The following is a 21,403-nucleotide window of genomic DNA, read 5'->3' as shown; positions in this document are numbered from 1 at the left end:
TAAATATAAATATACAAAATTTTAAAAAACAATATGATATACAAGGTAATTTCAAAATAATAGTTTTATAATTTAAAAAAAAAGTAAATTATCAAAGTAATTTAAAATGTATATAAAAAATGCTAAACGAATTAAAAAAAATGAACTATACAAATTAAAAGGACTCAATTAGAATAAAAAATAAACTAAAATGATATTTAATAAATAAAATACACTGCTGAAATTAAAGGAAGGACTGAAGTGCAATGCGCTCCAATGCTCAGGGAACTAAACTGGCAATATACCAGACCCAAAACGCAGAGCTTAGGCGCGGACCTGACTGAAAATATGCGCAAGTTACAGGGATAGTTTAAAAGAACAAAGAAATACAAATGTAAACTGATTGAAAGGTAGCGCAAAAGAGGAAGGGCTTAGCGCGGAATTAACCCTTTCATACGAAGAAGTGCAGATTTGTTTCCCTTTGAAACGGTGCCATTTCACTTGCAATTAAAAAACAAAAAAAAACAATTGGATTCTGCCATTTTCTTTACTAAAGTATATACCAGACCCCCCTTTTTCTCCTACCCTTCACCTTGGCTGACTCTTAGGCTTCACCGGCGCATAATACGCCTCCACCACCGCCGAGGCTTTCACCGGATCCGCAAGGATCCGTCGACTTCAGACCGGAGAAGCGGGCTTTGGCTAAATCAACACTGAACGAACCGGTAAGAGAGCTTTCTTCCTCTCTTGTTTATATGTTTCAGAATATGTTTGTGAAAAAAATAAAAATAAAATAAAAGATATATATAATAAACAGAAAAAATAAAAAGAGGAATTTACACCTCTTTAAACTTCAGTTTTTTATTGATTTCGTATTTCTCCTTTTTTGGATCCAGAAGCAGCCGAAGAAGAAGAAGCATTATACGATGTTCGTTAAAGTTTTTATAGGCATATTACAACTGTCTATTTTCTATTATTTTTTCTTTCATTGTCTGTTTCTGTGTTGTTTTCTTTTGTCTCTGTTGCGTGTTTCTTTTGCTTTGCAGGTGTCAGAGGGTTGGTGGTACGGGCGCCGATCGGCGGTAGCAGGGGAGGTGGTAGCGTGTGGCGGCTGGCTTAGGTAGCTTTAGGGTTTCTGTTTGGCTTTAGTTCTTGGGCTAGGTGGGCTAGTTTTTGTTTGGGCTGTTGGTTTAATTTGTTTTTGGGTGTAATAGGGTGTATTGGGTTTGGGTCTGGTATTGGTTCATTGGGCCCGGTCTAATTTGGGCATTTACATCAACTATTGACATTTTGATTTTTTTTTGTTAGATTTATTGGTATGACATTTTGCAATAAAAAACTACTCACTTGGTACCCATTGAAATAAAAAAAAATTTTGTTCACTTGATAGTCATGTAATTAAAAAAATGATATTGTATTTAACCTGAAGTTAACAAAAAAAAATTAATAATGTTAATAGTTGGACTTGAATTTTGAAATTTGAAACCAAATTCATAGAAATAAAAGTATAGAGATTAAATTTAAAATTTTCAAAGAGTACAGAAACTTATGATATATTTTTTAATATTTAAAAAATGAAACATGTATAATATTTATACAGTTGTACCAAAAAATTACATCGAATTATTTGATAGAATTAACAAAAATAGATATTTCGAAAAGTAAAAAGGATTATGTATGATTGAATTATTTAATGGACTAAATCTATCAAAAGCATGTAACTAAAAATGCACATTTCAAAAAATAAAGGGATTAGAAATAATTAAATTATACATATGGACTTAATATGTTAGGAACAAGTAATATAAGGACGTTAAATGCAATTTGGCCTAAAAAATAAGATGAAAAAACAATGAAGCGAAGGACCTGGCTGCCAGCAAAACTTTAGAAAAGTAAAGGGATTAGAAATGGTTAAATTATAACATATGGACTTAATCTGACACAAATGGGTTATATAAGGACGTTAAATGCAATTTGATAAAAAAAAAAGCTTGGACTTAATTTGTCAAGAATGGGATTCGAACCCATGCCCTTTCGGACCAGTACCTGAAACTGGCGCCTTAGACCAACTCGGCCATCTTGACTTTGTTGATTTTTTTCATCTTTTTTATTAATCTTACCGTTATAGAACGACCATCCGTTTACTGCGCAAACCGTTTCCAACTAGTAGTAGGCATAATGGTTTTAGAGTCGGATTGGATGAAAACGAGAATGAAAGATGATTTTAGTAGTCATCAGTGTTTTTCTTATGCATTTTGATTTTCTTCAAAGCTTAATGCCCCATCAATTTTTTTAAGCACTCATATTCAATATCATTGTTGCATTACAACATATGTATGGAAATATAACCCTCAAAATATCCTTCAAACACATACCAAACTTAACAAAAAAAAAATTTTAACATCGATACATCTGACAAATCTTTATGACAGTGACTTGAGGCCCCTGATTCTAATGAATGGCTATTATTTATACACGAAACATTTACACTATGTTACTCAGACTCGGATATGTATCTCGAATACAGGTATACATCCAACCCAGTATGTTGAACTTTTGCCCAGTTTTTCTTTTTGTTCTTGGAGGGTTATATCTCTAAATCTGTACCCTAAATGCAACATAACATAGCATTTAAATATGCCCCATATATAAGTTAAAAGCAATGCAATTGCTTACCAAACTGATTGAGTTATGAACATGGCTTGCATATATATAGTTTCAGAATATTGAGAGGTAATAAAAGAAGGAAATAAATAAAAAAATCAATTCAAATAGTTCATTTCATAAAGAAAGATTCAATGGAAAAAGAACCTGCATATATATGTTGTAAATTATTCAAGAGGGGACCCTAGATGGGTTTAGCCCTTTTTAATCCCTGCCTAATGTTTCACACTAAGTATATCAACAAGAACCTCAAGTACAATCTGGCTGAAACACGACCCCAAAGATCGCCACAGCCATCACTGAACATTAGTCCAATTCGTGTTATGCATCGCCGTCTCACATGAGATGTATGATACATTTTCTGATTATATCCCGCAATCTGATTTTACATAATGAAAAATCCGAACAAAAAAAAAAAGGTAACTTGAAACTCAAGCCTTAACACAAAATGCCTTGTGATTTCTATATCTAAATCTTAATTCCCTGAAACAGGCAACCCAGTTAGCTCAGATAACCGACTTTCTTTTATATTCGACGAGGGAAATGCGCAGAATTCACAGATTACCTGCTTCACAAGATTATCTTCACCTACACTATTGTGATAAACCAAAAGAATCTTCTAGGTTGCAATTCCTGAACCAAGAGAAAATCGAAATGTATAAGTTTCTATAAACCAATGAGTGCATTCTACAAAATAACAAAGAGAAAAGCTAAATGTGCAATTTTTACTCTCTGTGGTAAGTATCTTTGTATAAGAGAACTACTATCTTCATACACCATTTTCAACATTAATATATCATAGCTTAAAAGTTTAGTAGCGTTAATAATTCAGTGAAAACTTCATTTATCTCTATTTCTCTTGTCCCTTCTTTGAAGATTCAAAACTTCATTAAAAGCTACCAAAATGTTACAAAAATTGTCAAAAGTAAATGATATACACATCATTATATATAAATATATATAAAGAAAACCAGACACAACCATATGGTCATTATGTTCAAAAGTTGTCGATCAATCTAGACTGGCATGGTTTATCAAAAAACTAGCATGTCATGCAACTGTTAAGAAATGAAAGAACATATTATTAAGAGGAATGTGCTGTCAAATTTAAGAGTTACACCCAAAGAAAGATAGGTAGCAGAGTCCGCAAACAAAAGTTTTAGAGGTACCATTTAATTATGCTTCTACAACACTTAGTAAACCAAACTCCTATGAACATCAAAAATATTTCTTTATAACATTTAACAAAAAATTTCCTCAAGCTGAAAATCATTGACAGAGAGATCAAGGATGTTAAGGAAAAAGTCTCACCTCTATTTGCTTGTCTCTTATTAACATTATAACCACCAATAAAACCAGGAGAACTTTTACGCATAACATCAGAAGTGGCACTATCAAGTCCATAGCCGAAAGTGCCAGAACTGTCTCGCACAGATGTTGATGATTGCCAAGTGGTATCCCCATAAATGGAAGCACTTGCAGAAAGGTTTGCAAAGGATGCATCATAACCACCATTCGATGCTGTATATGATGATGCTGGTACCACATTGGTCCCAATGTTTCTCTCATACCCTGCTGTTCCTAACCCAAAGTTGTTATCACCATTTCCATTGCCAAAATTCACACTATTGCCAGAAATGTTATCCCTTCCACCTTGACCTGAAATGGCAGAAGAACCCCAATTAGTTCCACTGTTTCCCAAGGCATTTCCTCTTAAACTCCCACTTCCAGATCCCATATATGCACCGGAACTAGCAGCATTTGTGTTGTAATTAAGTCCCCCATTTCCCCCCCAAAGATTCCGAGTCGCTGAGCTGAAAAAAGAAGTACTACCTCCACTACTTCTATCATGCCCAATAGGACTATCAAGTCCATTTGTATTACCATTATAGTACGGGTTCAATCCCTGTCCATAGCTCATGTTACCACTAAAATTTGCACCATTTCCAAAATTCAGGTTCAACCCTGGCTCAAAGTTCATGCTTATTCCATAACTGGCACCAAAAGGAGAAAACCCACTTCGACCACCAGCAACTGCGCTGAATTTACCATCCATCCCAAGTCCATAGCCACCTACACTGCTTGGAGCATATCCCAGAGTGTAGCCATTAAAAAAGTTGTTGACCCTATTCAGACCATAGTTATATCCACCTAAGGGGCTGCGACTAGGACCAGGTGATAACTCTCGGGGAACTGCTCTTTTAACCTCAACCATTTTACCATTCAGTTCATGGAAATTTTTTAGTAACACTTTGTCAACCGCCTCTTCTGAATCATAAGTGATGAATCCAAAACCCCTCGGTCTTTGGGTGTTATGATCATACATTACCACAACGTCTATGATATTCCCAAACTGATCAAAATACTTCTTGAAGTCACTCTCCGTGACTGTCGAGGTTAAGCCTCCTACAAAAATCTTTCTTGTGGGACCTGGACTAGGTGAACCATGGATGCTACTAGTGCTTCTACTCATAATATTCTGGTCATCCCTAGGAACTGCCTTTTTTGCCTCGACCTGAGAGCATAAGTAACTCAGAGATGAAAAATCAAACTTAAACATCACTTACTCTTTCTTTGAGCTGATAAGTAATTATACTAAACCAACAGAATCACAAACATTATGTGAATTCCTGCAATGAATAGTACACTGAACAACACTAATCTAGGCAGGTATGCTTAATGAACTTACTTACCATCCTGCCATCAATATTGTGTTTCTCCTTGATAACTCTCTCAGCAACAGCGGGGTCAGCAAAAACAACGAAACCAAAACCACGAGCACGCCCTGTGGTCCGGTCCTTCATGATCACTGCCTCTACTACTTCACCAAAACTACTGAAATACTCCTTGAGACGGTCTTCATCGGTGCCCCAAGATATCCCACCAATAAAAAGCTTACTACCACTCTCCGACATCTTTTTCTACATTGCACAAAAAGCTAGTTCCATCAATAAAAACTTGAAACATTATCCAGTAATGCAAATCAAATCAAAACATCAATAGGCCAATCAAAAAGCCAATACCAAAACCTTGCTTCTCAGTGACTCAAATTAAAAATATCGCATCAAAATTGTGTCTTTTATCGATTATATTAATCCAAATACAATAATGCAGATACAATTCATACCTTCTTATTTTAACAAGAAAATTGTAATCCGATTCGAAATTTGGAAACAAACAAACAAAAAAAAACCAGATCCTTCCACAGACAATCAACTGGTCAAGAAAGAATTTAACTTAACCTGCAATTCAGAAATGAAAAAGAAAAATAAGAATAAAAAAAAGAATACCCAGATTGATGATCAATCAGGAACCGATATAGAAAATTTAAGCAAAATATCGAAAACCCAAATCCAGATTCAACAGAGAAGAAAAACCCACCGATCAAAAGAAAGCCAAGTGCCAAATCTAGCAAAAAGAAAAAAAATACACACTAAGATCTGAGAGGAGGCAGAGTAAGAATAAGAATAGAAGAGGCTAATTCCATCCTCTTTTGGCCCCTTCACATAACATTTCCTTCACTTTATTGTGTATTCCTGTATTATAAAAATCACAACTTTTTAAAAAAAATTTACAAAAAAAGAAAATTGACACCCCGAAATTCAGATTCAGTTAACACGAATATTTATTAAATTTATGTTCCATTAATGCATCGATCTAAGAAAAAAAATAAAAATGGAAGCTTTGTTTTAGACAAAAAGAATATGCATATACTAATCACTATTTGAGAAAGAATTTACATGGAGAGAGAGCCTGTAAAAGAAGCCGTATTTCTTAAATATTTTTATATTTTAAGGATTTGGTTTACAAATTTTCTTAAGGTTTCTTATTTTGCAGTAAAAAACTGTAAACGGAATATATTTGGTAAGAAGAGATTTGGATTGTCGTCATGCATGCATGAAAGTTTCACGCTGGGCTTTTTCAACATTTATGTGGATGGATTCTTTTTAATTATATCATAATCATTTAATGAGCGGACTTGAATTTATATATTTCTAGTAATAATTCAATCTAGTTTTGAAGGTCATCTGAAGGTTTAATCGTCTAGAGCTCAAGTTTGAAAGAGGTTTAAAATATTATTTTTTAATTTTTAAGGTTTAAAATTTTTTTACCTTTTAAAATTAAAAAAAATTACCAATTTTTAAGGAGTCTAAAAAAATTAATTTTTAAGGGCATAAAAAGAATTTTATCAACTTTTAAGAGATCTAAAACAATTTTTCTTCAACTTCTAAAGAACTTAAAACCTCATTTTATTGTTTTGCCTAGGACCCATAAACGTTAAGAATAAGTCTAATAACAATATATCATTTGAACTAAGACTCAATCAGTCAATCAATGATAATTTTTTAATTTATCAAATTTTGAAATTAAGACTCTTTTCATAAAGTATGAAATTGCTTATTATTTGATTTAACATGTATATTGTTGGTGATTTAATCTTAAAGCATTTGAGCCATATAGTGAGCTTTTCTCGTGTCTATTTATGTTGAAGATAAGACTTGTTTTTATAAGGTTGTGAGAAATAACAATATTTTTAAAAAGATTTAAATTCTACTAATAACTTTTTTATTATATTCAAAATTATAGATTATTTTTTATAAGATTAAATGTAATCTTTATATTCTTTGAATATGTTAATGTCAGTACTTATAATTTTCTAATTTTAAACTTTCAACAATCACAGTTAAATGCATTTGATTAAAATTAATTTTGTACTACGTATAAAATTATAGATTTAATCAATTTTTTTAATTTGATTATTTTTAATATCTATATTTTTTAAATTTTTAATTTTTAATCTTAATGCAAGGTTAAATCCCGCAACTGGATTTTTTTTAAAAATAATACATGAAAGTAGCAAACTAATATAATATTATACATATGGTAATATATTTAGGATATGTAAGAATTTGAATATGATAATTTTTTCTATAAATCAAAACACATATTTGAACTATATAAAAATAAAACATTTAACATAAATATTTTAAAAATAAATAGAAAGTTTAAGTAGATTTAATTTTATTTATAATAAGTATTGGGCAAAATAATAAAGATAGATTGCAGTTATAAAAAGAGAATACAAATTTAAATTTTGGAGAATATATTATTAAAACAGACTGATCAATCCAATGGACCTTAACAACGGCTCTATTTCCCTCACAGAATTTGACCAGAAACCACCATCATTGTTAAATCCCTTTTTTACCCTCATCAAACCCACAAATTCTCCGCTAATTAACAGAAAAATTGTCCACGATTTGTTCTCTTTCGATGGGATGAATCGGGGGACATTGCAAACGTAAGCAGGATCATGCAGAAGGCTTTACCAGCGAACACTAAGTCCTCCAAAGACGCCAAAGAGACGGTCCAATAATGCATTTCTAAGTTCAAGTTTCGTCACTGGCGAAGGTAGAGGGGAAAAGGTTGTAGCCATCAAAAGATTAAGCTCTCAGTTCACCACTTCTCATATCCCTCAATCTCCTCTTCAGTTTCTGGAACCATTCGCATTAGCACAATGAAGCTGAATCATTAGGCCAATCAGGAAGAAATATATATATATATAAATTGTTTAACGAAGGTTGCAATTTGGGAATGAAGAAAGGTTACATACAGATGGTGGGAGTCTAACCCAAGCTTGCTTATTGAATGAACTAACTGGATCATTTTAACCTATATATATTTTATCTAACAGCAGTATACGCATGACATGTATGCACATGTATGTACATATGCTCTTAGCTATATGGTTTAAATTCCCTATATCTCATGAAATTATCATACTCTGTGTACTACAACATGCAGCATCTAATAATATTTTTGCACTTATGAATCCTTGTCGTACTCGGACCTTATTCACTGAAATTAACTGGTGGGATTTGATAAGAGAGAATATGAAACAGTTCTTCAATTCTCAACCAACAGGGAAGTGAGCACTTCACTTGTATGGTTTCATACCCTTTATTTCTTCTTTAAAGTACTCATGCCCGACACACATATGCATATATGCGTGTTGATATATGGAAAAGCTTAGAGAAAGTCTGTGTTACTACTTTCACTCGGTAAAAAGGGTACAAGATTGAGCCTAACCAGATTACTTACTTAAAACTCAGGATTCACTCGACAGGAGTTGAAAAAACAGATTATGAATTATTGGTTGTAAAACAAGCGTCAATGGTGATGCACCAAGCACCTTAAACATAAATCTTTAAGGCAAAAGTGTAGTCTTACATATTGAGCACGATATAGTATTTTCTGCTCACTTGTGCATAAATCTACTGCTAGCTGTTTCAGAAACACTCCTCTATTCTGTTGTTCTTGAGATGTTATATCCAAATCCATGGAGCCACTTTCCTATGCAAAAAATTAAATTAAATTAAAGAGTGGCACATTAACTTGAGGTATTTAGATATCAGACCTAATTCAGTTTTGTCAAATAAAGAGTTTCTTCTTGTTATGGTAATTTCAATCGATGTACATGTACAGTTTTTCAAGTTCTCAAAAAAAGATTTCGACTAAAAAAATTTGGAAAAGAAGATGCTTCCAATTTCCCTCTTACCCTATGTTACTCAGACTCAGGAGTGAGTATCAAACATGAAAATGTGTCCGATACAGATATGTTAATTTTTTTTTTCTAATTTTTTTCATGTATCTGGGAGCCTAAAGGATAATATTCCATACTCATATTTGAAAATGTGTCGGAAACAGGTAATTTAAGGGAAATGAAGAATCAGACAATATGCTCCTCACCTTCAAGAATTTAGAATACTTTGATATGCTTGATTCACAACTGTCAAGAATAAATTGCACTGCTTTTTCTTCAATTTCAGGGTATCTTAAATCCTTCCTGATAATAGATTCATTGGATGCCATAGCAGCCATCTGAAGAAGCGATCTTTAAGAATTCAATGCTTAAACTTTGAGCCTGGGATTTAGAAGGTAGAGAGTTTTCAAACCTCCTCAAACTGCTTGCTCATGCTTGGAGGGCTGACTGTTAGGTAAGCATATGCCATTAACTCCAATGGCCAACCACTGATTTGTATAGGATAACACTGAGAACTGCTACAAAAGATTCACGAGAATGAAACAATCATTAATAATGGAATAAATTTGATTTTAAATCAACAAATCAAACCCAAAACTCGAGGAAATATATATGTATCCAGCTTACGCAGACAATCCATGCTTCATCAAAGCTTTCAATTTCTGCTTATAACATTTGTCAGATATTTTAAGGGATAGAGGTAGCTCTACTGAATCATTAAGATTTGTGCCCTGTTTTGGAACAAATCCATAAGATAATAGCAGCTCTGCATTAGATTTTTTGCCATATGATATGAAAACCTGCATAAAATAATGCAAGTAACCAGTCATCTATAAGACATTTTAAACTTTCCGGTCCAGAAATCTAAATATTGAAGAAGTTCATGTGTACAACAGGCTAGCCTGAAAGTCTATGATCATTATAAAACGTTACTTTTAAGGATTAGTCCTAGTTCCAAAATGTATAGATCGAGCAAAATCAGTTTGGATACACAAAGTGTGCATATGCGCATCACATACGGCCATTACCTTTAACTTATTTTGGTTTGTAGGGCTCACAATTATATCCCATTATCTTCCTTTTCCTTTCAATATGAATTTGATGCACACTATAGGCTACATGCATTCATGTTTTCTCTATGCAGCAGGAAAATATCATGCATATACCTATGTGCATTTATAGTAAGTTTTTTTCCCCTTCTCATGAAGCTTCCATATCTGAATACCAACAAGCTCTCTTGCAGGAAGTCTGTAATCTTTTAAGGCATATCATTGACAAAACCAAGTAACAATATAAGTTTTACGTACTGTGTCCCCCTGATTTTATTATTGCTCCAATTATCTCAATGTCCCAGAGATCAAAGAACATAATATAATATATATTTACTATCGGGATCTGATTTACCTGCTCACCTGGCTGATATGCCCGATCAGTTGTAAAGACAACTGCCTGTGATGATTTGTCATAATTCAAATATGTTTCCACCTGAATCAGCAAAAACAGATAATAGCACTCAGGTTAGCATAAACACCCAATTTTATCTAGGTTCTTTTAACCCGAAGTTAGTATTTGATTTTTGCAAATTATGGCAGTTATATATCTCACAAGCATTTTTAATAGAGAAAGACCTCTCTATACCTCACAGCTATGATTGAGCATATCTGCCCAAGGAACCAAGGCAACCTTTCCATCCATTGAATATAGGTATACCTGTGTTTAACAGAGAAATAAAGATTTTAAAGCTTCCATTCTTCTTTTGTACATTGTCTTAAACCATAAGTTTTACATGTAAGAATTTTATATGATGGATATATATATGTGTATATGTATGTATAAGTGGTATCAAAGTGAACTTGAAAGTACTGCATCCCTCTTTGGTTGGATTTAGTTTGAACTGACAAACACAGTTGAGGTTAACATCCATTATAACATTTCAAAGTAGACCTGCTTACCAATCGTGATAAGAGAATGCCAAAAGACCATCTGAAAGTCACCAAATTGAATACCTGCAAATAATTTATACTGCAAAATAAGTAGAGAGCTATATGTTGTTCTGACTCCTCATTTTTCTTTAAGTACTCATTTCCAACGCATATTTGAAATAGGTATGAGGATATGATCCTCTAAGCACTCTCCAAATACATGTATATCTTGAAAAAAAATTGAAGATATCCGTGCTAGACATATACCTATATCCAACAACTTTGATCTAAAATCTAAATTTAAAGAAAGCAGGATATTTGCAAAAAGGGGTTGATAAAACAACCTAAATGCAAGTAAAGTTGAATTACTAAAAACATATACTTCCTTTACTAGTTTTTTTTCTTAAAGAGAAACAAATACTTGGATAAAACAAGATGCTATTTCCTTACTGATTGAACTTACACACACACATATATACGGGTAAAGATGTTTCATCGCAGAAGCTTCATAAAGTGGTAGCATCAGAAGCAGATCATTAGAATAACGCTTCAAATTGCACTAACATAGCAGAAAACTAGTTTTGCATTGTAGAGCTATGTTGCTTTGACTTTTTGTTTCCAACACGCATTTAGGTAACGTATATGGATCTCAAAGGATGCTCCATAGAAAAACATAAAAAAACTTTAAACTTCCTCGTGTCTGACACTCACATCTGAGTCTGAGTAACATAAATATGGAGTAAGTACCTCTTTAGGGAATAAATGAGGGTGCTTGGAAAATATCCTACGTCTTAAATCGTCGAATCTACATGAAACATGAGAACAATTTATTGGAAGCAAATTAGAAATTTTTATACTCAATAACTATGTTACTCTAATTCAGGGATTAGAGTCAGATTCAGGTTTGTGTCCGACACGATATGTTCAATTTTGTATAAGAATCATACCCATACTCATATCCAAATATATATTGGATAGAGATTTCAGTCATGAATACTTTAAACAAAATGAAGACTAGGAGCAATATAGTTCTAGGAATATAAACCAATAACCCAAAATGAACCAAGTAATGGTTGAGAGCCATACGTTCCAGTAATATCAGCAATTCTTTCAATAGCCCGAAGCCTTATCTGCGATGCTTTGAGATACCTGTCTAGTTCTGATCGTGTCCTGAAACAATACAGAGAGACTATAGAGGGAAAATCTGAGTAACCCCTTTATGCATAGCAAGGTAAAACTCTTGAGAGTTCAAGCATGCCACCAAGTAGTCAAGGCCAGAAAAGAATCTTTGTTCTACTTGGGCTCGAGTTCAAGTGTCAGATATGGGTCTTTGGCTGACATGTATTATTCAAAAAATTTCAAGATTTTCATGTGTTGAAAGGTCTCTGAAAGATTATATCCTCGTATTTACTATTCATGCTCAAGTATGTATTGGACACGAATATTTAAAGAAAAATAAAGAGATGAAACTCACCAGTGTAAAAGAGAATAGGGTTCTCGAGGTAAGGAAGATATATAATTGCTCCATCTGGAAGATTTCTGGAGATTTGCTTCACTAATAAGATAGGTTGCTAACAATGGCAAATCTGCAACATTTTGCTGTTTTAATACGTGACCAGCCACAGGTGAACTCCAATCCTAAGATTAAAGAACAATTATAACGTTAAAACCAATTAAAACTGCTCCAGTGTTATCTGATTGAAAATTTTAACTAAAAACCAATAAACCAAGATATAAAATACTCCTAGAATTGGTCATGAACAAAATCAGTTTTAATAACTCACTGAATCTGAACTGATGAGAAGCGAGGGAGGCACAAAGAGAATCTTCTCGCCCCTGTTGATTTTCTTCAAAGCAACCAATCCTCTCTTTCCCATTTCCACTTTGTTTATCCCCACCTTTTGAGGAGGCAAGCCCGAATCCGACAACCAATTTTGAAGAGCCTCAGCATTCTCCAAGGAATCAATGTCGCAGCCCCAAGGCAGGGTCGTGTTCAACGACATCGTTTTGGTTTCGGAAATTGAGCGTTGAACCGAGCGTGCTCTCTTGAGATGAAGTGAAGGGTGACTGTGAGAGTAGCTTAGCTTGAAGTGGAATCGTGGAGAGAAAGTTGGAAGGGAGAAGAGGGTAGCGTGGAAGGTTCTAGAAGCTTCGGCCATGGCTGGGAACTTCGAAGGAGATTACGCGTTATCTGATTAAAAAGGAAAAAAAAAATCCTAAGCGCGACGTGGTGAAAATGGTGATTTGGCTTTGGTCGTTTTTGACAGTTACATCCAACTGAACTACAGTATCAATTTTAATCTAAAAATCATATTTTGTTTTATTACTTAAAATATTATTATTTTTCTATTATAACTTTGCTTCGTATGTATGATGAATATTCAATTTTATCAAAAATTATTTTAACCCTTTAGTTAAATTTTTTTACCTCTTAAATTTACATTGTCGATCAAATGACTAAAAATAATGAAACTATTAACTTTTATTGACTTTATTGATGCGACAAACACAAGCATTGCAATCTAAATATCACATTAACAATTAATTAATTTTTAAATTTTATATAAAAAATGTTTTAAAAATAAAAAATATTTAATTTTTTTAAAAATCAATTAATTGCCAACATGTTAACTAACATTTTTATTCTATTTTATGATGATTTAACATATAATGCAAGTTTAAAAGCTAAAAATTAAATGGAATATTAAAATATTTTTTTTTATAAAATTAAAAGTCTAAATAGATCATTATGACAGAAAAACCAACCTAGTAAATTGATGCCTATAAACATGATTAAAAATTGTTTAATTACAATGTGAAATAATTTCTACATGTAGTTTATTATTATAAAAATTTATTTATCTTCAAATATCATTTTTTATATTATTATATTCATCTTCTTTTAACGACAATAAACCATGCATTCATTTCATATTCGCATAATCTCTTAGATTATATGTCATATTGATAAGTTTTATGATATTTATCATACAATTTTTCATGTCATGATTATTTTGTTCTAATATGAGTTAAAAGATCCGAAAGCTTTAGTTCTTTATCTGATGCCTTCTCAATGAAAATATGTAAATGGATAAACAATTTCTTTTTTATAAAACCTTTAATACAGCACTCTGTTGGATTAAGAACAAATAAATTCCCAAAAATAAAAAAAATCTAGGGCACACAACTAGACCATCAAATCTGCAAGACCAAGTGTACCTATCACCCCCTATATTTCCCAAACTCTAATTTGCTTGAAAAATATTCCAACATAAATATCGGAAAGCTGTCTAAATACATGCCAACATTTGCATCCAACTCCGAGAAAGCATCCACCACCGGAGCGTATATTATTATCACAAGCAACTTTTTATTCAGCCAAAACCAATATGTTTCATTGACTACTTCCTCAGGGTTAGCGTATAGGACCTTCTCAACAAACATTTACAAACCCTTTTGATCTGAACTATCTATACATTCCCCCAAAATGTGCACACACACAAAAGCTATCTATAGCTACAAGCATTTCAAGCCATCTAAGCTTAAATGCAGTTTTGTTCAACGGTATGCTGCCATACCAAAAGCTTAAACTGAGTAGTTCAATTACCTCTGATGCATTGGCTTCCCCTGAAAGTTACCTACGACTTGAGATCCATATGCCAAGAAAAACTAGAATGTTAAAAGACGCAACCACCTCTCTAGGTGATCGACAATCTAGCGTACGATTACTAATTGCCTAAAAGTTACAGCCAAACCTCAAAAGTAATTCTAACTAAAGCTCAAAACAAGATAGAAGTCTTCGACTACAATGAAAAGGGAAAAAGAAACTTAAAGCAAAATACAGCAGCTACACTAAAATTCAAGTTTGCCATTTGATGAGAAGCTCTAGGCTGATGATGATCTAACTTGGGTTCTCTATGCAATGGACCGAAGACAAGCGAATCTAATTGTTCCTCGGATCTTTTTAGGTAGTGCTAACTTGCAAAAGTGCACAGTGCCTACCAAACTGTGCGACGAGAAATGCTGAAGATTTTGAAAACCTGGGGCAACTTCTATGGAAGATCTTAATCACGCTCTACCTTGAGTAAGGATGATAGCGACTACTGCCTCCGTATCTCGTTCTACTACCATATACAGGACCACCAAAACCAGCACCCGGGCCTGAATCATAACTACCACTTGAGCCTGAACCACCATAACTTCCATAGCCACCTGCACGTCCATATGCACCCATACCACTCCCACTAAGCCCACCAGCATAGGAACCAAAGCTGCTAGAATAACCAAATGATGGATCTCCATGATAACCATAAAAACCACCACCACCAAACCCCCCATAACTACCACCAAAATCAGCACCAGTACCAGCATAAGCACCATAATCTCCAAATCTACTGCCAAAACCTCCAAAAGACCTATAAGGAGCAGGACCATAACCACCATCACCACCATAATCACCAAATCCACCAAAACCATCATTGTATGAGCGTATATTAGATTCCCTACCATATCCAGGACCAGGTGCTGGGTTTGAGGCTCTCTTCGGTTCAGCCTTCTTGATTTCAACCTACAATAAAGAAGTAAGTCAATCTAGGTTTCCTTCACTGGTAAATTATCTTGCCTGCCTTGAGAAGGAAAGACTTAATAACAACAATAAACCTGCCCCGAACACAGCTGAATTCAAAGTTGAAACACTAAATCTCTTAAAACCAACAGAAGTACACAATAATATTTAACTTGAGAATAACAATAATTGTTGCTTCCATCGACGGAAGAGTTTGACATGCCACTTCGCACTGTTTCTCCGCAAAGAATACATACATATCTGTTTACATCAGATTGAGTACTCACCTGAGTACCCTCCATATCTATCAAGTTTCCATTGGCCAGCATATTGTCAACCACTTCTTCACTGTCAAACACAATAAAACCGAAACCCCGAGATCGCTTTGTTGCGTGGTCTCGTATTATCTCATGTTCCACCACCTCTCCATACTTTGAGAAGAAATTCTTGAACTCATCTAAGGTTCAAACAGAAAAGAAAAGGAAAATATTAAACAAACAATATTCTCCCGTTAAAAGTATAAACAATAACAATTAGAAAAATAAACTTTAACACTTGATGTTACAAAAAGAAAATGTATAAAATCAAATATTAGACCTTCGGTAACAGATGTCAGAATCCCGCCAACAAATAATTTCTTTGTCTTGATGTCATTTGACTGCGAAGAACCTTTTGGGATTGTTCTCTTAATCTCAACCTGTACCAAATAATTAAGCCTTCATACAATATTGCAATTCAAAAACACTTCAAAAGTCTAACAAGCTCAAATCGAAATATCCAGCCTTTCCACCAAAATACAAATATCACATTACAGCTAAACCCACCTAACAATATGGAGCTCACTTGTTAAGCATTGCATTACAAAGGACTAACATTTTCTTGTTCTTCCAATTTCTGCAACCTTAGCACCAAGAAGCTTAGCTCTACACAACTAAAATGCCAAAGAAGTAGCTAAACCCTAGGAAAACCAAAAACCTAGTTCTAAACCTTTTAATTTACTTCGACTCATCAATTTTCTTAAGTAACTATCCATGTTTAATACGGGTCCAATACATATCTAGAAAAGGTATAGGGATATTATCTTCAAAAGGTAACTTCCAAATACGTGAAAACACTTAGGAATACTAAATATACTTGTATCCAACACTCATGCCCAAGTCTGAGGAAAATAGCTAAACTTATCAGAGCCAATAGTTTGTTTTAGCTTACTTGCTTGCCATTAATGACATGATCTTTTTGCATAACAGTGTCAACAACAGAAGGATCCGCAAAGGTAATGAACCCGAAACCGCGGGGGCGACCCGTATGCCGATCTTTCATAATAACAAAATCTGTAATATCCCCATACTTTTCAAAGTACTTTATAAATGTCTCTGAAACCACGCCCCCAAAAAAATAGAAAATTCAATAATTGAAGAACACCCATCAAAGGAAAACAAATAGAAACCTCAAAGAGAGTAATAAAAGAAAGAAAGCTCGGATCACCTGAAGTTGTATCCCTCGCTAAGCCTCCAATGAATATTTTCCTGCACATGAAAGAAGGGGGGACTATCAAATATCCAGAAAGGTTTGGAAAGATAAAACAAAGAGCACAAGGGTATAAATTTATAGTACCCAGGGCTAGCACCATCGTTGTCGTTGCTTCTTCTGGTACCCATGGAAGTTAGGGTTCTGAGATCTATGGGGGATAAAGAGAGAAATGAAAAGTGGGGCTAGGGTTTTACAGATTGGCAGAACTAGAAGGTAGGGTTATGAAATAGGAAGGAGAAAGGCGAACCACAAATGGAAAATCAAATTATTTTGGTTTACATCGTTATTTGGTGTGTATTAAAGTAACTAAATTATACCCCTTTTTTTTAAGAAATTTATTTAAAATTCCGTTTTTTTAAATATTTATTGGATTAGGTTGATTTTTTATTTTTTAAAATTATTAAGATTGGGTCAAAATAATGAAAATGTAGATGATTTGTAGATAAAATGTTTCCATAAATGAAAAAGGCCCTTTTATGTATAGGTAAACATGATATAGGGTTAAATGAATTATAGTAAGTGAATCAGTATCAAACGAATTTCAAGTTTATATATCTAGTAGATCCGTCTAGGCGATCATACAAAGGGAATGATTTGAGATCGAAATAATTTGATGAATTTCTTCTAAAAGTTCATATCAAAATAGTACTAGTTGATGAGATTTACTTCGAAAACAAAAAAAGTAAAGTTGAATTTTTTGGTTATTCTCTCAATTCGAATAAAATGCAACTGGATCTAATATGTATGACTTGGCTATCAAAATCTATATAGATAGAATTTATAGTGTGATCTCAAATGCAATTTCTATCGGACCTTTATCCTTTTTCTTTTTTTGTTCATTAGGGTTTTTATTAGTTGGAACTTCTAGTTATCTTGGTAGGAATTTGATATATTTATTTCCGTCTCATCAAATAGCTTTTTTTCCCACAAGGAATTATGATGTCTTTTTATGGGATCCCAGACCTCTTTATTAGTTCTATTTGTGGTGCACGATTTTTTGGAATGTAGGCAATGGTTATGATCGATTCGATAGAAATGAGGGAATAGTATGTATTTTTCGTTAGGATTTTTCTGGAAAAAATCGTCGCATCTTTCTACGATTCCTTATTAAAGATATTCAGTCTATTAGAATAGAAGTTAAAGAGGGTATTTATGCCCGTTGTGTCCTTTATATGGAAATTAGAGACCAGGGGGCCGTTCCCTTGACTCATACTATGATAATTTGACTCTTCACAAAATTGAACAAAAAGCTGTTGAATTGGCCTATTTTTTGCGCGTATAGATTGAAGCCTTTTTGAAATGAATTGTATAATAAAAACTTTCTCGTCAGGAGGAAAAAGCTCAATCCAAGAATCCTCTTTTTTCTATAACAAAACTAAGCTGAAATTTTTTCAGAATGCCCATTCAAACCAAAGCGGATGTATACGGAAGAGTCATAACATAAAAAAATTGTTTTTTTTTCACAAAAATAGTTTTTTATGCGTTTGTAAATGTAAAATCGCTTAACTTGATTCAGTAACAAAATAAGTAAGAAATCGAAATATTGGATTCATCTCATATATCAAAGTATTTCAAAATAAAGTCTTTCGCATTTTTTTTCAATATTTAGAATTGATACGTTAGATAAAGATAGATCATATCTTGTAAATTTTCTCTACTTTTCTTTTCTCAGCCAGCTCTCCTTTTATCGTTTCTTTTGTTCTCCTTAAGAACTAAAAACTAAACATGTGGATTTTAGGTTTAGTGTTTTGTTTTTTTTAAGTAGGGTTAGGATTTAGTGGATTCTAGGATTTAAGGTTTAAGGTTTTTTAGTTTTTTTATATTTTTCAAGTTTTTTTTATATATTCTTTATTTTCTTTATAATTTTTTGAGATATAAAGTTAATAATTATTTAATTCGATATTTAGAAGCATCGTATTTACATTAATCGTATGTTCAAATTATTCGAATTGTAAAATTCAATTTGATTTATAATAGAAACTTGAACTACTGGATTTGATAAAATCTTAGTTTGTAATTTTTTTCAATTTGTTTAATGCAACTGAGTTTTAATCATTTTTTTCACGGAAGGTTGAGGTCAATCAAATTTTTCTGTGTATTATTTTTTTCAATGCATCCGATGTGTCACTTGCACAAAGACCTATTGTTTCAGGTTACGAAGTTCGACAGACCGGATCAAGGTACTGCCGGGGGAGCATACCATGTACACCTAAGATAACAGACCTACGACTGTGAGAGATTTGGCGCACTTCATTTTCCATGTGCCCATGCAATTGCAACATGTAGCAATCAATGTTTGAATCACATGAGCTTTGTGGACAAAGTGTACAGAGTAAAACACATGTATAACGTGTGGAGAAATGTATTCCTACCGGTCTCAGATGAACGTATGTGGCCGTTAATATCGAGCGCTCCATTCAATTTGTTACTCGATAGATTATTGTGTCGCAGACCAATCGATTCAGATACGCAACAGCATGGACATTCGGGAGAAGACAAACCAACCGAGGTTATACGGGTGGTGTAGGAACCTAGGACATACAATGTCGTCATGTCCACATCGACGAGATGATATAAGGACAATGCCTCATTGATAGATTTATTAATTTTTAACCGATTTATTAATTTTTTAACTGCAATCTATTTGTTAATTTTTTTTCATTCACACTCAAATTTTGTTGTAATTTGTAAACATGCATTTTTATTATACCATACAATTCAATAAAATATACAACTTTGTTCCATTGTTCCCATGCAGACTTGATTTAATAATATGAAATGACTATGATAACCAATTTTGATGTAAAAACGATATTTGTTTAAAAACATTTCATATCCAACGTCAGTACAATAAAAAAATTTCATATTTATTTAAAAATTTACACGAGAAGTACAAAAAAAAATTCAATCCAATCCTCGGTCAGAATGTATGCCACATCAGGGTGGTCAACGGTTGCGAGCTGGATTCTTTCTTGGTTCAACCTCCGGTACAGGTTATAGTCTCGGCCTCTCATCTTCTTCACTTTTATTTGTAGTTGATTGCAACCAGTTGCTTATTGGTTGCCATCATGTATCCTTTATTCTAGGAATAGATGGTTGCGAAGATGGTCTACCTTGGTAGAACAATGATCCCGGAGGTGTTTGCGACACCATCGATGTAGGAGTATGACTATATTGTGTCCCATACATCGATGGCACAATAATCAAACTTACGATCGGTGCCCTAAACATAAACAGCCTATATGTCACCGTTGGCATCGTCGTCATCTAAAACGTCGATGGCATAGGCATGTAATATGTCGAGGACGGAGGTCCAAAAAATAAAATCTGACACTGATGTAGAAATAGTAAAATGTGGTGCAATATGTGGTGCTTGTGTAAAAATGACGGGGTTAGTATAAGCACCAGAATAAGTCGAGTCATACTATCCGAGGGGTGGTACGGCCATCGATGTCAATTCTTGCATACGTGTAGACGATGAACCCGCCTCGACAGTTGTGTCAGACATTGGATGCCTAGGCGCCCATCGTTGCCTCCTCGTATGCAGTTGCCCATCCTTCACCTCTTCCGCTAGTAGATATGGCTTGCCATGATCCCTAAACTCTGACATGTACTTCAGATCACAAATTAACTCCAGAGCGATAATGGCCTCGGGAGTAGTTAAAAACTCATACCTATTATTCCAAATATTGATATATATTGCGCATGAAATGTAGGCCAATGCTTATTCGTTCTCTTCCGTAAGTCGATATGATGTAGATCTTCGATGTCTTAGGGTGTCTGCAAAACTGATTGCCTAAACCCAAATTGCCGCAACACTCTATCCGACTCATGCATCTCCACCGTAGCATACACTACCAATTTCACCTTCATCTGCTAGATGTTGGGATTCACCAAGAATTCGGACGGGATGCATTCTTGAATTGTTGAATCGGAGTATGGCGTTCATTCAAATTATATTAAAATAAAAAAATAGTTATATATACACTATTAATTTTTTTAATTAACTACATTAATATTATATAATTCAAATTTAAAAATACATACCTCTACTTCCGATCGTTGGTCTGACAGAAGTCGTATATATCGAAGCTTATCGGGTAGTCCCACGTAACTCAACTCATGGTTCCACCTATTAAAATAATATGTTGACACAATAATTTAAATTTTAAATAATTTTATTATAGGAAATATATTATC

The 21,403-nt window shown here is 33.6% G+C and overlaps 3 protein-coding genes, 1 long non-coding RNA gene and 1 other non-coding gene across 14 annotated transcripts; 1 reads left to right on the top strand and 4 right to left on the bottom strand.

Moving 5' to 3' along the window:
* Positions 1–380: 380 nt before the first annotated feature.
* On the top strand, positions 381–1,361 carry LOC107950106 (uncharacterized). Its single transcript, XR_001697946.2, has 2 exons — positions 381–704; positions 876–1,361. It is a non-coding gene; the product is annotated as an uncharacterized lncRNA (long non-coding RNA).
* Positions 1,362–1,982: 621 nt separating this feature from the next.
* TRNAL-CAG (transfer RNA leucine (anticodon CAG)) lies at positions 1,983–2,063 on the bottom strand. Its single transcript has one exon. It is a non-coding gene; the product is annotated as a tRNA-Leu (tRNA).
* A 670-nt stretch (positions 2,064–2,733) lies between these two features.
* LOC107950090 (heterogeneous nuclear ribonucleoprotein 1) lies at positions 2,734–6,673 on the bottom strand. 3 transcript variants are annotated; one of them, XM_016884841.2, is made up of 6 exons: positions 6,384–6,541; positions 6,025–6,179; positions 5,771–5,885; positions 5,337–5,564; positions 3,955–5,158; positions 2,734–3,276 (listed from the first exon to the last, which is right to left on the bottom strand). In XM_016884841.2, exons 4-6 carry the CDS (start codon positions 5,556–5,558, stop codon positions 3,263–3,265), a joined length of 1,440 nt encoding a protein of 479 aa, XP_016740330.1. In that variant the 5' UTR covers positions 5,559–5,564; positions 5,771–5,885; positions 6,025–6,179; positions 6,384–6,541; the 3' UTR covers positions 2,734–3,262. The 3 variants fall into 3 exon arrangements, with proteins under 3 accessions (XP_016740330.1, XP_016740326.1, XP_040931703.1); XM_016884837.2 differs by having other exon boundaries at positions 6,025–6,673; XM_041075769.1 differs by having other exon boundaries at positions 5,337–5,885; positions 6,025–6,544.
* Positions 6,674–7,681: 1,008 nt separating this feature from the next.
* LOC107950068 (ribulose-1,5 bisphosphate carboxylase/oxygenase large subunit N-methyltransferase, chloroplastic) lies at positions 7,682–13,377 on the bottom strand. Of its 8 annotated transcripts, none has more exons than XM_016884822.2 (12): positions 12,894–13,376; positions 12,584–12,747; positions 12,196–12,279; positions 11,857–11,914; positions 11,140–11,193; positions 10,826–10,897; positions 10,592–10,672; positions 9,815–9,918; positions 9,600–9,705; positions 9,394–9,525; positions 8,875–8,997; positions 7,682–8,138 (listed from the first exon to the last, which is right to left on the bottom strand). In XM_016884822.2, the coding sequence occupies exons 1-12, from the start codon at positions 13,266–13,268 to the stop codon at positions 8,088–8,090; spliced, it is 1,404 nt and encodes a 467-aa protein (XP_016740311.1). In that variant the 5' UTR covers positions 13,269–13,376; the 3' UTR covers positions 7,682–8,087. The 8 variants fall into 8 exon arrangements, with proteins under 8 accessions (XP_016740311.1, XP_016740302.1, XP_040931699.1 ...); XM_016884813.2 differs by having other exon boundaries at positions 9,815–9,987; positions 12,894–13,375; XM_041075765.1 differs by having other exon boundaries at positions 9,600–9,702; positions 12,894–13,374.
* Positions 13,378–14,766: 1,389 nt separating this feature from the next.
* Positions 14,767–17,488, bottom strand: LOC107950061 (heterogeneous nuclear ribonucleoprotein 1). The gene is made up of 6 exons (XM_016884807.2): positions 17,288–17,488; positions 17,159–17,199; positions 16,883–17,046; positions 16,271–16,370; positions 15,961–16,130; positions 14,767–15,676 (listed from the first exon to the last, which is right to left on the bottom strand). Exons 1-6 carry the CDS (start codon positions 17,329–17,331, stop codon positions 15,185–15,187), a joined length of 1,011 nt encoding a protein of 336 aa, XP_016740296.1. The 5' UTR covers positions 17,332–17,488; the 3' UTR covers positions 14,767–15,184.
* Positions 17,489–21,403: the final 3,915 nt, after the last annotated feature.

This window comes from Gossypium hirsutum, chromosome A08, assembly GCF_007990345.1.
Source record: "Gossypium hirsutum isolate 1008001.06 chromosome A08, Gossypium_hirsutum_v2.1, whole genome shotgun sequence".
NCBI lineage: Eukaryota > Viridiplantae > Streptophyta > Magnoliopsida > Malvales > Malvaceae > Gossypium > Gossypium hirsutum.
This window is presented reverse-complemented; position numbering and strand designations above follow the sequence as displayed.

Coding starts and splice junctions, on each gene's coding strand:
- LOC107950090 (XM_016884837.2), bottom strand. CDS start 5,558: ATGTCGGAGAGTGGTAGTAAGCTTTTTATTGGTGGGATATCTTGGGGC. Junction 5,159..5,336: donor ACAATATTGATGGCAGGATG/GTAAGTAAGTTC, acceptor TTATGCTCTCAG/GTCGAGGCAAAAAAGGCAGT.
- LOC107950068 (XM_016884813.2), bottom strand. CDS start 13,268: ATGGCCGAAGCTTCTAGAACCTTCCACGCTACCCTCTTCTCCCTTCCA. Junction 12,280..12,583: donor CCCTATTCTCTTTTACACTG/GTGAGTTTCATC, acceptor GTATTGTTTCAG/GACACGATCAGAACTAGACA. Junction 8,998..9,393: donor AGTATTCTAAATTCTTGAAG/GTGAGGAGCATA, acceptor TTTTTTGCATAG/GAAAGTGGCTCCATGGATTT.
- LOC107950061 (XM_016884807.2), bottom strand. CDS start 17,331: ATGGGTACCAGAAGAAGCAACGACAACGATGGTGCTAGCCCTGG. Junction 17,200..17,287: donor AACGATGGTGCTAGCCCTGG/GTACTATAAATT, acceptor TTTCATGTGCAG/GAAAATATTCATTGGAGGCT. Junction 17,047..17,158: donor AGCGAGGGATACAACTTCAG/GTGATCCGAGCT, acceptor GCGTGGTTTCAG/AGACATTTATAAAGTACTTT.